The sequence below is a fragment of the Sus scrofa genome, chromosome 8 (assembly GCF_054392235.1).
Source record: "Sus scrofa isolate SSC_HxYL_T2T_F1_AM1 chromosome 8, Sscrofa_HxYL_maternal_Yorkshire_Landrace_v2.0, whole genome shotgun sequence".
NCBI lineage: Eukaryota > Metazoa > Chordata > Mammalia > Artiodactyla > Suidae > Sus > Sus scrofa.
The window spans coordinates 138,248,767-138,263,067 of NC_139390.1; the positions used below are offsets into that span (position 1 = coordinate 138,248,767).

The 14,301-nt window shown below is 48.5% G+C and overlaps 1 protein-coding gene across 39 annotated transcripts in view; it reads right to left on the reverse strand.

Annotated features, from left to right (window-relative positions):
- AFF1 (ALF transcription elongation factor 1) overlaps nucleotides 1-14,301 on the reverse strand; it is a 195,997-nt gene that overhangs the window by 95,248 nt on the left and 86,448 nt on the right. For 18 of the 39 annotated variants that reach the window (XM_084973569.1, XM_021101782.2, XM_021101783.2 and 15 more), the window contains one exon: nucleotides 619-742. In XM_084973569.1, the coding sequence (XP_084829695.1) occupies nucleotides 619-742 (124 nt within the window). Of the gene's footprint in view, nucleotides 1-618; nucleotides 743-9,179; nucleotides 9,313-14,301 lie in introns of those variants that run through there. The other 21 variants (XM_084973570.1, XM_084973567.1, XM_084973568.1 and 18 more) reach the window with 3 other exon arrangements.

The following is a 14,301-nucleotide window of genomic DNA, read 5'->3' on the forward strand; positions in this document are numbered from 1 at the left end:
AACCACCACTTCATACACCATGTTACATCATGCCGTTAAAAAAGAAGCACCTCGATTTAATAGGTAACGTAGCATTTTTTTTAAAAAATCTTTTTAGGGCCGCACCTGCAGCACATGGAGGTTCCCAGGCTAGGGGCTGAATCGGAGCTGCAGCTGCTGGCCTACGCCACAGCCACAGCCACAGCCACACGGGATCCGAGCTGTATCTGCAACCTACACCACAGCTCACAGCAACGCTGGATCCTTAACCCACTGAGCGAGGCCAGGGATCGAACCTGCATCTTCATGGACCCTAGTCGGGTTCGTTCCCACAGAGCCACGATGGGAACTCCACGTAACAGACTTTAACGTGCAATTTTAACTCAATTCCCCTGTTGAGAAGCCTATCGCGGACAAATATTACTAAATACAGGAGACTAACGTTACAAAAGAAAACCATAAACTGTGGTCATTGTGACTAACAAGGTTCAGAGATTTTTCATATTTTGTTTTCAGAAACGACCTCCAGGATAAGCTGGTTGCCTTATTTTCGCAGTTGCAACCCTTATTCAAACTTACTCTCCTCGCAGAGTCAAACACGGTGATAAATCAGAAGACTTTCTCATAAACAAGAAATACCTTGTAGGGCTCTCCAAAAAGGGGGATCTTTTCAGAGAATGCCTCCTTCTCTTGGTGAGCTTCCTGGTTGCGTCTCTCCTTCTCTCTAATCCGAAGCAGGTTTCTGTCTTCATTGTACAAGCTGCTTCAGATGCCACAAAAGAAGCAAAACAAAGTTAATCAGTCTCCATGCTCTGCGGTGCATATGCACACACGAGGGGGAGGCAAAGGGAAGCAAGCCCGCGATGCAGAGACCTCGGGGAGGTGACCTCGGGAAAGCCCAACTCCCTGGGCACGTTCCCAGATGAAGGCCTCAGCCAACGGGCTGGGACCCTCCAGCCTTGGAGCCCGCTCTGGAAACCTAAGCATTCGCCCTGGGCTACTACTGCCTTCGTGGCTCAGGCCTGACTCCAAATGGAACAGTCTTTTATAATCAGGGGTGGAACGGAGACGAGATTAATGGTATTTTTACTTTCGGCTTGCAAAAATACGGGGTAGAGGTGGAAGCTTTTCATCTGCAAGCAGCCAGCAGGATGTGAACGTTAAAAAAGGCTGTTTTCTCGGATCAGTGTGGCACATTTTGGAAGATTAAAATCAAAAGGCTTATTTCATAATTAAAAGATCACTGGGCACCCAAAACAGCATTTACTTTATTCTCGACCTACTCTCCTGGAAGTGTCTTGGCATGTACGCCTGAAAAGATAATTTTTATTTCTCATTTCAAATGTCGAGGACGGGAAAATCCAATTTTAGAAGTCAGCACTACCTACTGAAACCTGTAGTCTGATTGCCCACCTTAAACCACATCAAAATGTATCCTAAATCATCAGCCTTGGCACCAAGGGGGTTAAAAAAAAATGCATTTGCTGTCAAACACATCGCAAAGATTGAAAGCAAAAAAAAAGGGCAGTTTTAGCATTTAAACCAAAAGCGGGCTTGTCTTAGGTCCGACACTCAGGCCAGGGCCTCCCAAACACAATGTATGATGTGTAAGAATAATGAAAATACGAACTATAAGAAGACTTTTGTCTGCACAGACTTGCTTTCGGGTATCTCCTGAATCTTTACCATCAATGTTACTTGAATAAATGGGAAAATATTCAACTGTTTCTCCAAGGCTCTATGCACCTTAGAAATAAATGCGAGCCCTGATACCAGACACCCTCCCCACCCCTTTCCTGGCCCCGCTGCCCTCTCTGGACTTCTCTGATGCCCCTAACAAGAACCCCGGCCTTCCCACGGAAAGAAAGCCAGTCTAAAGCTCGGGTTCTCACGTCACTACCCATACCTCAAAAATAACAAGTGTTTGATGGCTCTTTGCTGCTGTAGAGTAAACCCTACATCTTTGCTTTGGCATCAAAATCCCCCCATAAGCCAGTACAGAGCTACCCCAGAAATGACCTCGCTGCCTCCCGCGGGGCTGCTACGTGCATTCTACCCAACGGTCGTGTCCATTCCCCAAACACGCCCTGTTTGGGGGGCGGCTTTTTGCTCGATACCCGCCCCCTACCCCTCAACCCCCTTTTCCTGAAAGATGGATGAGCAGCTCTTCCAGGACTAGTTTACCCATTAAATATGAGTCTCCTGCACACCACCTCTATGTTCCAGCCACACCAGACTACTCCCCGCTCTTTAGTGATATCCTCGAAGTCAAGGCTTTCATTTGGAACCCACAAATTCCCTCTGCCTGTCTCTCAACCTCTTACTCCCCAATTTTCAGCTACCAGCACATCTCCGGAGCGGCTCCAGTTTCAGCCACCCTGAAGGCTTCCTTGAGTCCAAGCAGGTCCGACTTAACGTACTGAGAGGTTCTTGCCCCTTCTCCCCTTGAGCGCAAACCCCATCAGGACAGAACCTCTCATATTTTTCTGCAGGTGCTAAGATGTGGGACTTTGTACAGAAGCTAAACATTACATATTTTTCTTTCTTTTTTTTGTCTTTTTTGCTATTTCTTTGGGCCGCTCCCACGGCATGTGGAGGTTCCCAGGCTAGGGGTCGAATCGGAGCTGTAGCCACCGGCCTACACCACAGCCACAGCAACGCAGGATCCAAGCCGCGTCTGCAACCTACACCACAGCTCACGGCAACGCCGGATCGTCAACCCACTGAGCAAGGGCAGGGACCGAACCTGCAACCTCATGGTTCCTAGTCGGATTCGTTAACCACTGCGCCACGACGGGAACTCCACATTACATATTTTTCAATGTGAAAAACAGTCCCTGTGCTTCTAGTATATTCTTACGAACTTGTAATTTTTAACTCTGGAAGACATGTGCCCAAAAAGGCTTTTTTAAAAAAAAGGACAATCATCTAATTAATCATAGTTGTTTGCTATTTCCACAGCCTTTCCCTCTGTGGGGTCGGGGGGCGGGGGGCCGCGCAGGTGGCATTCACGGGCTTCGGAAGGACCCCCGATCAGACCACGCATCTCGATACCGGATTTCAGGAGACCCACAGGGTGAACTTTAGGTCAGTTGACATTCTGAAAACATTGAGGAAAAGCTCAACCAGAAACTGGCTTATGGCGTCTTCTTTAAGAGGCTCAATCTCGGGCAGTCAGACTTAGTGCTGGGGACAGGAGCTCCGGGGACTTGATGACCGACCACCCAAGAATTCCTTTCGATTGTTTCATGATTTTGATAGTTCTTGTTGGCTCGGGGGGGGGGGGGGGAGACAAAATAAAACCCATGTGACTTAACATCCAACCACAGGAGCCATGCACAGGGCTCATCAAGAAACAACTTTTTTCCTTCAAATTTGCTTCAGGGCCACTTAGTTTGCAGGGAGGGGTGGGGCAGGCCACTGTGTTCTCTCTAAGCAACTTGAATTCCCAAGTTCTTTCCTTTCGCAAAGCTACCTGGTGCAGGCACCCCACAGGAGGCATGCACAGATGGGGAGGCAGCTTGGCACAGACGTCTGCTCTGCCATTCTGGCCACTCGGGGAGCTCTCCCTTGTCTGATTCTGCTGGTTACATCCGTGAAGTCCCTACAGCATGACTTGCTTCTGAGTGTTCATGGCCTGTGGCTGTGCTTTAGGAGACAGAGCTCCGCCCACTTCTGGGGAATTGCCACCTTTGTCCCAGAAAAGGGCAAAATTCTCCGTCTCAGACTGAAGGGTGAGCATGTGCAAGGGCACCTCAACCATCAGGCTGCAGGGGTCCTGGCTTAATTGTCCTCTGAGCTACACAGAGATCCTGACAATCCTTAACCCTCTGAGCGAGGGCTGGGATCGAACCCGCATCCTCATGATACTGGTTGGGTTCGTTTCTGCTGAGTCACACCCTTCAACTGAAAACCCCAAAAATAGTGAGGTGAGGAAAAGACATCACAGGATCGCTGGTAGGATGAGTCTGACGAGGTCTAGACTTGGTGAGAAAAACTCCCCCACGCGCTGTCTGTGGGGCCTCTCCCACCGAGGCTCCTGGGCGGGCAGAGAAGGGCAGGGGAGACAGGAAGTGACCCATCCAGGTTCCAGGACAACAGGGGATAAGCTGTGAGCCCTCATTCCTCAGGGGTGCCCACATTCTTGCAACAAACAGGGTCTTGCCAGTGGTGTTGGGTAGCTTCCTGATTTATTTGGCTTTTACTTATCATGAAGTTTGCAATGGCCTAAGGAATGGTTTGTTAAAACTATCAGGCAAATTTTTGCCTAAGTACGTTTTCTAGGTTCCACTTTGAAATGGGGGGGAGGAGAGTTTAAATTTAAAACAACCTTAACACAATTAGTAGCATGAGTAAACCCTTGTTCAGCCTCTTACACATCATTGTTTTTAAACCAAGGTGCAAGCAAGGAGGGGGTGGATGGAAGAATTTTAAATGAGGGGGTGTTAGGAAGCAGTAAACCTCCTACGCGATTCATAAACTCTGTAATTACCCTTGAATAATTACAAGTTGACTACCACTTCACTTAATTAAAGGTGGCAGTTTCTTCTCCGGGACGAAGGGGCGGTGGGGGGTGGGGGGAACGCATCCTTCACCCCAACACGAGCCTTGTCAGGCTCTGTCCCTGGTCACGTGGAGTGAGTTATCCTTGGGCCTCTGGATCTGGAGACGAGGCTGTACCAGGGACTTGAGCACCTGTGGACTTCAGTGTTGGCGGGGGTCCTAGAACCAATCCCGTGGAGACACCAAGGGACGCCGGCCCGAGTTCTCCCCACCGCCCCGACGCGGCCCTTGGCATCAGATAAGCGGTTCTCAAACTTAGGTGAGCATCAGAAAGCACCTGCAGGACTTGTTCCAACACAGATCGCAGAGACCCACCCCCGGAGTTTCTGATTCAGTCAGTCTGGGGTGGCATCTGAGATACGCATGTTGAACAAGTTTCTAGGGGGTTCTAAAGAGCACAGGGGAGCACAGGCTTTGGGGCCTGCATGGGTTTCTTTAGGCTTACCCAAAAACAACAGCAGTGATGGAGGCAGCAGGGCCAAGGACCACCACCCCTTGGCGCCTGCTCATCAGTGGGCACTGCTTTAGGGACAGACAGGGCATCCGTTTCCTAGTTAAGACTCGCAAGTGCTCTGTGAGAGGGTGAGTATTAACCCCATTTCCCAGCCTAAAAACGAGGCTCAGAGATTAACTTGCTATTAAACGGTAGGCCTGAAAATTCAAATGCAGGTCTGCCTGGCACCAAAGCTTGGGTTCTGAACCGCAGGTCGGCCAGAACCACTTTCAGGCTATGTTCAACAGGGCAGATGCAGAAAGCAGGCTAAAGTGTGCTCATAATTCCTTATAATCCGTTGTCTCCAAGAGGCACCCATCGACAATTCAGGTATTATCCCTGCCAGCGGAGCATCTCAGAGCCATAAACTACACGGCTGGTTAAATGCATCCGCAAGGGTCTGCCCCTGCCTAGGGACTCAACAGAGGGCCCTGTGCATGAAGTTGCTCTTCAAGCTACAATTCTTACTTTAGAGCCTTTTTTAAGTGTATGGATTTGAGGTCACTGACCCCATAATCATCTCTGGATTCGCAAGTCATCTCTTAACGTGCCAAGGGGCTCTTCACTTTCATTTCTTTCAGGAACAGGCTGTAAATAAACTTGCACCGAAGTAGCCATTATGTGTCCCGGGTTGGGCTCTTTTCCCATTAACTTCTGGCCGGCTGACCCCGGCCCTGTTCCTAGGGCCTCAGTGCCAGCTTTCTGGTCAGCCCCGCGTCCCCACCTGGGGGGCAGACACAAGTCACATGGTGGTTTGAAGCAGCCAACTGCATACAGAAACAAGCCCACGTGCGGAAGGGCCCCTGGGCAGAGGGTGCAAAGTCTGACCACCCAGCAGACATCCCTAGTTCCACCAAGAGTCTGCGAAACTATTTTAAATCAGGAGGAACTGCACTTTGCAGGAGCCAAGCCTCCAAAGAGAGCTCCGAAAAACGCACCCAACCTCCGCCTCTACCACATGTTCTTTTAAAATTAAGTGAACCAGAAAGACCGTCGGAGGAAACCACAGGCTTTAAGGTCCAGTGCCCAGGGAGAGGGCGGTGACATTGAGACGCACTAGCCATCACTCAGGTGGGCTGCGTTTCCCTGCCAGAATCCCACCCCTTTCAATCATGTTCAGAGAGAAGGTGATGCTGCCGTGGCCCCCAGGGCTGCCCAGCCAGCCCCCGAGCAATCCTCCAGGCAGCCCCACGCCGGGGCCTGTCTGGGCACATTTACTGCCCACTTTTCGAAGGCTTCTCCTCAGGGTCATGGGCCCTCGTGTTGAAACATAGTGATAAAATGAAGAAATCAGAGCTCGGCAAGGATCTGTGAGAGTGACCTCCCTTTTCTCTCCCCCCTGCACTGAACAGGAAAGCACATTCGTGAAGGGGGCACTCAGGACGCGGGCGCGCTGGCTCTGCTCTCATCCGGCTGTAAGCACCTTCCCCGGGCTGAGCCCACGGGCCCTGCGCTAATCTAGGTTAGCCATGCAGGATCTCGGAATGCCACCGGGCGCTTCCATGGCAACTCGGCCCAAGGGGCAGGCTGTGCACAGCTGACTACCCATTTATCACCCTTGACCGGTCACTTCGCACAGGCCTTCCTCTGACGGATGTGACCGACTCCCGTTTAAAAGTTTAATTCTCCCTTGGAGGACAGAGGGCAATGTCTCCTGGGTATTTATCTTCGAGGGTCTGGACGAGACGTGTGATAGGAAGGAGGGGGGAAATCCTGAAATCAACGGGGTGCATGAATTCTCGAAAAGAACGAGTCTCTTCCCTCTTGTAGAAGCACAATGCCATTCTGATTGGAACGTACAAAGGACAGGGAGAAACATAAAACTCACAAGTCTGTTCACAAAAGAGAGGCAACTCTGGCTCAGAGAGTGGTGATGTATGGGCCACCAAGTGACGGAGGCCAGGGGACAGCAGGCTTGGGCGCTTACTCAATGTGCAAGTGACTTTTTCAGTTTGGGAGCCACCCCTGTTGACTTTTTAAGTCCATCTTCTGGCCCTTTGTGTCCAGGTCCTCTCATCCTACATACAGCCCAGGAATCAGATTACACGTTGCGCATTGGCTTTATGGGGAAAAAAAGAGTCGATATGCTTCAAAGCACAAAAAAGTTTTGGCCATGAAACGGTGACACTTCTAAGTCCATTTTAAAGTGAGAAAGCCAAGTGCCTGTGTGAAGGCAAACGAAGTGTTGCTTCAAAGAACGGGGAATGGTCTCCTCTCCCACTTCATGCACATGCAAGAATTCCCAACAGGCTTTCTCCTAAGAAAAATCACCGCGCTACATCTTTCAAGTATGTTTCCTTCCCTGCCTCCCCCGCCACTGAACACACACAGTAAATACAAAGAAAAAAAAATCGAGACTTAATCCTAAACAAACCTGATTGTATGTAAAGACTCAGTATCAGCCGAGCAGCATGACAAAATAGCATTTTGTCACAGTGGTTTTCCTGGAGGACCCCCCGGGGATCATGGCAAACAAACAGCGCTCCCCGAGACTCCTGCTTGTGACACAGGCGTGCAGCCGCGTTACCCCACGGAAACGGCTGCCTGTGACTCCACATGCTGCAAAATTAAATCAGCGTTTAAGACATTTTATAGACCTTAAAGGCACACTAAGAGTTTTAAACTGAGATGGGCCTCCACCCGGGGCAAACGTGGGGAATCAAAGTGAATCACTTCAATTCTAATGAGAGATGCGCTGATCGACCTTCCAAGAGAATCTGCCGCGTGCTTCCAAGAGGCCCATTAATGTGCAGCAAAGATCTGAAAGGATGCACTTTACAAAATCCATCAAGAAAGCACTAGACTGCGGGGAACGGCGAGGTGGCAGAGTGGTGGTTTAGGGAGTTTCTCACTTTAACATTCAGTTTTGTTTTTGTTTTTGTTTTTTGGCTCTTTCCGTCTTTTCTAGGGCCGCACCAGCGGCATGTGGAAGTTCCCAGTCTAGGGTTTGAATCAGAGCTGTAGCCACCGGCCTACACAACCAGAGCAATGCGGGATCCGAGCCACATCTGCAACCCACAGCTCACGGCAAAGCTGGATCCTTAACCCACTGAGCGAGGCCAGGGATGGAACCCGCAACCTCATGGCTCCCAGTCGGATTCGTTAACCACTGAGCCACAACAGGACAACATTCAGCCTTAACGTGCTTTTTGCACAAGGAATCTTTCCTTCGTTACCTGTGTAGTTAATAGTTCTAATTAAAGCCAAAAGGAAACCAACAGCCTGACGCCCGTGTAAGGATATCATCAGGATCAGGAGGAAAGAAGTATCGGGGTGTTGTTCTTTTCTGGCAGTAACTCTCAGTGGAACCTCTGAAAACTGATTCTGCACCCTGGACTCAGGCCTGGATCACACTATAGACCCATCTTCATAAAGCTGCATTGAAGACTCCGTTCCCAAGTTCAAACACCAGCCGCCGTTTTTTTTAACTGACGTCGTTTCACTCTAACCCATTTCCCTTCTTAGTAAAATCATACAAATCTATTTCGAGGGGCATTTTCCACCCCGTGAAAAGGACACGAACGTGGCTTCCTCATTCACAGGTTTTCAAGGGGGTGTGGGGGACACTGTGGGAGGGGGCACCCAGCACCAGCGAGAGGAGGACGACTGCGAGGGAGACAGGCGAGCCAACGCAGCCCACGTGCAGAAGCGCGTCCCGAGCCCCCCAAGCACATTTTAAAAACCAAAACACTAGTCCTGACCGAGGAAGGTCATCACGCCAACGACGCACTGACACAAACCACACCAGGGCCATGAAGCTGCCCCCCAATCGCAAAGATTTGGCCACACATACAGCTAGCAGGTAATAAGCTATTCGTTTTTAATGCTCCTTGAAAGGAGATCAGCCCCACCCCACGCTCCCGCTTTTTTACGGCTGCACCCGTGCGGCACGTGGAGGTTCCCAGGCTAGGGGTCAAATCGGAGCGGGAGCCGCCGGACTACACCACAGCCCACGGCAATGCTGGATCCTCAACCCACTGAGCGAGGCCAGGACTCGAACCCGTGTCCTCATGGACACTATGTCAGGTTCTTCACCCACTGAGCCACAAGGGGAGCTCTGACGGGAGAATATCTTCTTGTTACTGGCAAATTCCAGAAAACTGGGTCACTGAGGAGGAGTCCCTAAAATGTCGAGAGCACTTACCTGCACTTAACTGAAAGGACGGTATAGAAATTACTTGCTCCCCATAGTGGCGAAGGGCTCGCTGGAGAAAAATCTGCCACCTGACTCGGTGTTTGCGTCTCCCCTGCCTTAGTTACAAAGATCTCCGGTGATCAGAGCCGCCTCGGGCTGCCTGCTTGTTGGCACTGCACATTTGGCACCAATCAGAAACAGGGGTAGAAGCTGCTGGCTCTTCCCCTGCAAGGCTGGGCTGTGCTAGGATCAGCCAGAGCTCTGGCCTCGTTCCCAGGCCATTCTTCTTACACACTCAACTGACCATGAAGGACCAGATCACATACCTATCGAATAATGAGGCTGGTGAAAGTCTGTATCATTACAGCCACACGTTAAAAGAATGCTGTGGTCACCAAGTGGGAAAGAATGTTGACAAGCAAGCTTAAAGTTTTGTATTTTTTTTTAACGCCTGCCTCATTAATTTCATACTCGACAATTTAAAAGGCTTGGGGCATTAAATCAGTTAAATTCAAATCAAGTCTGGTATGGACTTCCTCACTTCTCAACCTGAGCTATCTAGCTCCACAAAGCGGCTTCTAAAAACCATGAATCTGGAGTTGCCATTGTGACACAGTGGAAACGAATCCGACTAGGAACCATGAGGGTGCAGGTTCGATCGCTGAACTCAGTGGATTAAGGATTTGGCGTTGCTGTGAGCTGTGGTGTAGGTCGCAGACGTGGCTCAGATCCTGTGTTGCTGTGGCTGTAGTGGAGGCCTGCAGCTGTAGCTCCAGTTTGCCCCCTAGCCTGGGAACCTCCATATGCCTCTGGAGAGGCCCTAGAAATGGCAAAAAGCAAAATAAATAAAAATCATGAATCTGCTCTTGCTACCCACTCACTTGATAACCTTCTGAGCTCCTTGCTGCCTCCAGGATTAAAGCTGATGGGTGGGGTGCCGAGCCAACACTCCCCCACCTGGCTTCCACGGACCCTCCACCCTCACGCAGAAGGACCCCTTTCCACCCACCCGCCTCACCTCTCGACCCTCTGAGCACACGGAACCAGGAGGCTCGGGAAAGCACAGCCCTCCTCTCGCTGCCTGTTCTCTGATGAACTCCTAACTTGCCTCTCAAACCCCTTCCAAAACATCACTGCCTCTAGCCTCCACGCTCACCCCCCATCTCCTGCTGTGAGTGAGTCCTTTCTCTGGGATACCTCTGTTCTTGCCAGTCTTTCCATGTTTATTTACAGAAATGAGACAGGCTGTACACAGGCTGACAGATTTTCCTTATTAGACTGTGAGCCCCTTAAGGGCAAGGACCATACCTGAGTGCTTAGAGAAAAGGGATGCTTAATACACATCTTTGACTACAACGATTATATTCTGGCACTTCTCAACTGCACACAACCCCAGAATGCTGCTGAATTCTGCCCGTCTTTAGTATGTGATGACAAAACATGATTCATTGTCTGATACCTAAAACCGATTTTACCAGACTGTTGTACCCATAAAATGACTCAAACCTAGAAGGAAACTGACATCATTCTTTCCTAGATCAGCCATCAAGTCTGCCTGGGCTAACACCGTCTGTTTATCAGCTAATGCGACAGGTTTTATTCTTCAGTTAGCCTCAAAAGTCCAAGTATTAACACCAAAGGGGTGGGTAACATTTACAGCACATACACATTTAATTTCAAATCAACAAGATTCAGAACAATATTCATAAGTTGCGTCTGGGAGGAAAGCTTCAGCAACAAAAATCCCACAATGAACAATCTCTCCAGGCTGCTATACAGGCATCATGGGAAAACAAAGAAAACATAAGCTCCAGAGAGAGATAATTTAAAAATACATATCAGATTATGTGGCTCCTTCTACTGCTGGAAGCCCCTTCTGTACCCTTAGCATTCAAGCTTCACGTCCAGAAGCCTGGCCTAGAAGGCACCAGCCCTACTTCTTTTTCTCAAAGGCTCCCTCCCAGATCTGGTCTCATCCCCAGGCAGGCCCGTCCTCAACTACCAGACACACTGGCCTTTTGCTGCTGGAATGGGGAGCTGCGCTGCTGATCCCAGTCTGGAAGCTGGGTCCCTAGAGCTGAAGACAACGCTGTCACCAATGTCTCCGGCTAAGAATCAGCCAGCTCAGCAGGTGTAAATGGCCGCTCTCCCCGCCAGCAGGAGCTCTCCAGCACTTTCCCAGGCTTTGTCTCTTTGTATCACTATCTAAAATGGTCTTGGAGTTCCCATCGTGGCTCAGTGGTTAACGAATCCGACTAGGAACCATGGAGGTTGCGGGTTCGATCCCTGGCCTCACTCAGTGTTGCCGTGAGCTCTGGTGTAGGTCGCAGACACGGCTGGGAACCCGCGTTGCTGTGGCTGTGGTGTAGGCCGGCGGCTACAGCTCCGATTCGACCCCTAGCCTGGGAACCTCCCTCCATATGCCGTGGGAGCGGCCCTGGAAAAGGCAAAAAGACAGGAAAAAAAAAAAAAAGTCTTGTCTGTTCATTTCTCTGTATAATTATGTCTGGCTCCCATTCTCACCTCCCTGAAGAATGGAAGCTGCAGAAGGCCAGTCGTCTCTTCTTTCTTTCTCCTCACCATGAACCCAGCACTCACCCATTCAGCTAAAAGAATTCCGGCTGAATGGGTGGAATTCTGCGTACACATTCAGAGAGTAGTGGTTTCTTTTTATTACTATAAAAAAAATCCTACAATTTGAAGTCAAAGCAAGTATTTTCAAAAGACAGTCATTTTTTAAAAAACAAGGCAGTTACGGACAGCATCTTCTAAACTGAGTAATACATCAAACTTTCAAGTACCGAATAGAAAACAAGAGAAAAATCATTTCCAAATTCATCTTGTGTCTCATGAGACTGCTACAAGGGGTTTACTTTTATTAATTAATTTATTTTGGCTGTGCCCACAGCATGCAGAAGTTCCCCGGCCAGGGACCAAACCCGAGCCACGGCTGTGGCCTGAGCCACAGCAGTGACATTGCCAGATGTTTTAACGGCTAGGCCACCAGGGAACTCCCTTAAAAGATCTTAAAAAGCAACTCTTCTCTCAAATTATTTGGGAACAAGTTTTTTGTTGCTTTTTTTTAAAAAGAGACTAATTCCACAGTCATCAGCGATCAAATATATTAACCAGATATTTTTGGTCTCTTAACAGCTTAAGCACCAGGTCATTCCCAACATACACCAAAGTGAACAAATTACCACTCTACAGAACAGCCTGGAAAACTACAGGATTTACCAGTCCAAAAGGAAGAGTCCCTCCCAATGACTGAACTTCTAACACACATTCCAGAAAACCAATTGCACCACATATGATAAGAAGAACCGTTTGAAACTGGGCCAACGTACCAAATACAGCATCAGCCAGAACAAATGCTCAGCAATGAGACTTGCTACCCAGCAGCAAAAAGCAACAGGAAAAGGCTTACACTTGGAAAATGAAAGGAAAAGCAATGTCTGTGTATTGATAAGAACAGCGGGGAACAATGGGATAATAAGGGAACTGGCAAGATGCTATGTATTTTCCAAAGAAGAAATTTGATTCAGAGACACTTATTCTTTACACGCGTACACGGAACTCCAATACTTTTTTTCCATTACTGAACAATTCTCCCCAAATTGGAGGGCTCCTCCTTTCCCCAGGTAACGAAGCTCATCCCATAAAGGGAGAGGATATCCCAGACTCAATTCAAAGACTCTCCATTCCCCCATCAACACTCAACCTCTCCTAGTAGAAATCATTGTCAATTACATCTTAAACCTAGTTCAACAGGCTGCTGTGGACACACAGACGAAGAGATCAACTTTCTAAGACTGCAAAAGGTTTTCAGGCTCCAACAATCACACGGAATAAAACCACAGGGGTATCTAATCTCAATTGCATGTTGCACAAAACAGACAGCGAAAATGCAAGAACAACGTGTTCCTTGCAAGTGTTTTTGCTGGACCATCAGCCTTTTCTTTCTTTACCTCTTGCCTTAGAGTTCCCTCTCCTTTGGGTTAACTGCACACGTCACACTTGTTTTCACAGAAGGAAAGTGCAATGTCACAAAAACCAGAGGCCGACTCGTTCCTCTGTTCCATTTCATTCCACAGACATTTCAAGGAGGAAGAACAGGGAGATTATTATAGAAGAAAGCTGGAAACATGGATTGGTATTTTATATGGCAACAAGCAACAATTACACGTTTCTAAATATTCTCATTTTCATCATAACCCCAGCTCACCTCCTACCACCCGCTATAATTGGCATCGCCTTAAAGCTAAACAGTAAGTCATTGTTTTTCTGGAGAAGTCTCCCTTCATTTTGACCTCTGCTGAGCAGTGTTATGAGCCTTACAAAGCTTGTCAGGATTCTTCGGGCTGGATTTTGGCCCAGCCGTGAACATTTATATGCAGAATCTATCATCTTTTCCCCATCACTGCCAACAGGCAGCTCGCTCGCCTGAAACAAAGGGTACTTATCCGGCCTAATAAAGCAGCCCTCCACCTTCTCGAGGGCTAGTAAACTAGAATCTGATGGCGCAGGGACTTGGAAAACAAGTACATTTCAGGACTTTTAGAGATTACGTGCTTTATAATGTTTCAAATTTTTCATTTTTAACTATCTCTTTGAATAGCAGAGGCTAATATGGCTGTGGTTAAGAAATAAGCAAACAATGAAAATGACCAAATATACTGATAATGACATATTAGACAAGGCCTCTGATTGTAAAATATTGTCTCCAAACAGAATTACATTTTAAATATTATTTATGCCACCTAGATTTATTTAAGAGCACTAAGCACGTATCTATCTGTAGTTTTCTGTAATTAACTCAAGATCTTAACCCTCACGGAATGGTAAGAGATCTCGTTGTTTCCAGTAAATATTGACTTCTACATGCTCGGCAAAGGAGTACGGACACCAGTGTGAGAAAGACGCAAGGGGGGGCCAGGGACCAAGAGTGACCGTAGAGGCTGGTCACAGGTGCTACAGAATCAGGGCAGAAAACACCAAGTCTAAATGGATGAGTCTTGAATGATTTAATTAAGAGCAATGACATCTGAGCTTGAGGGATGAAAAGTCTGGAAAACGGGAAAGGACCCCCCCCCCCATACCCCTGCTGAGAAAGGGATTATTGGCCATGGGT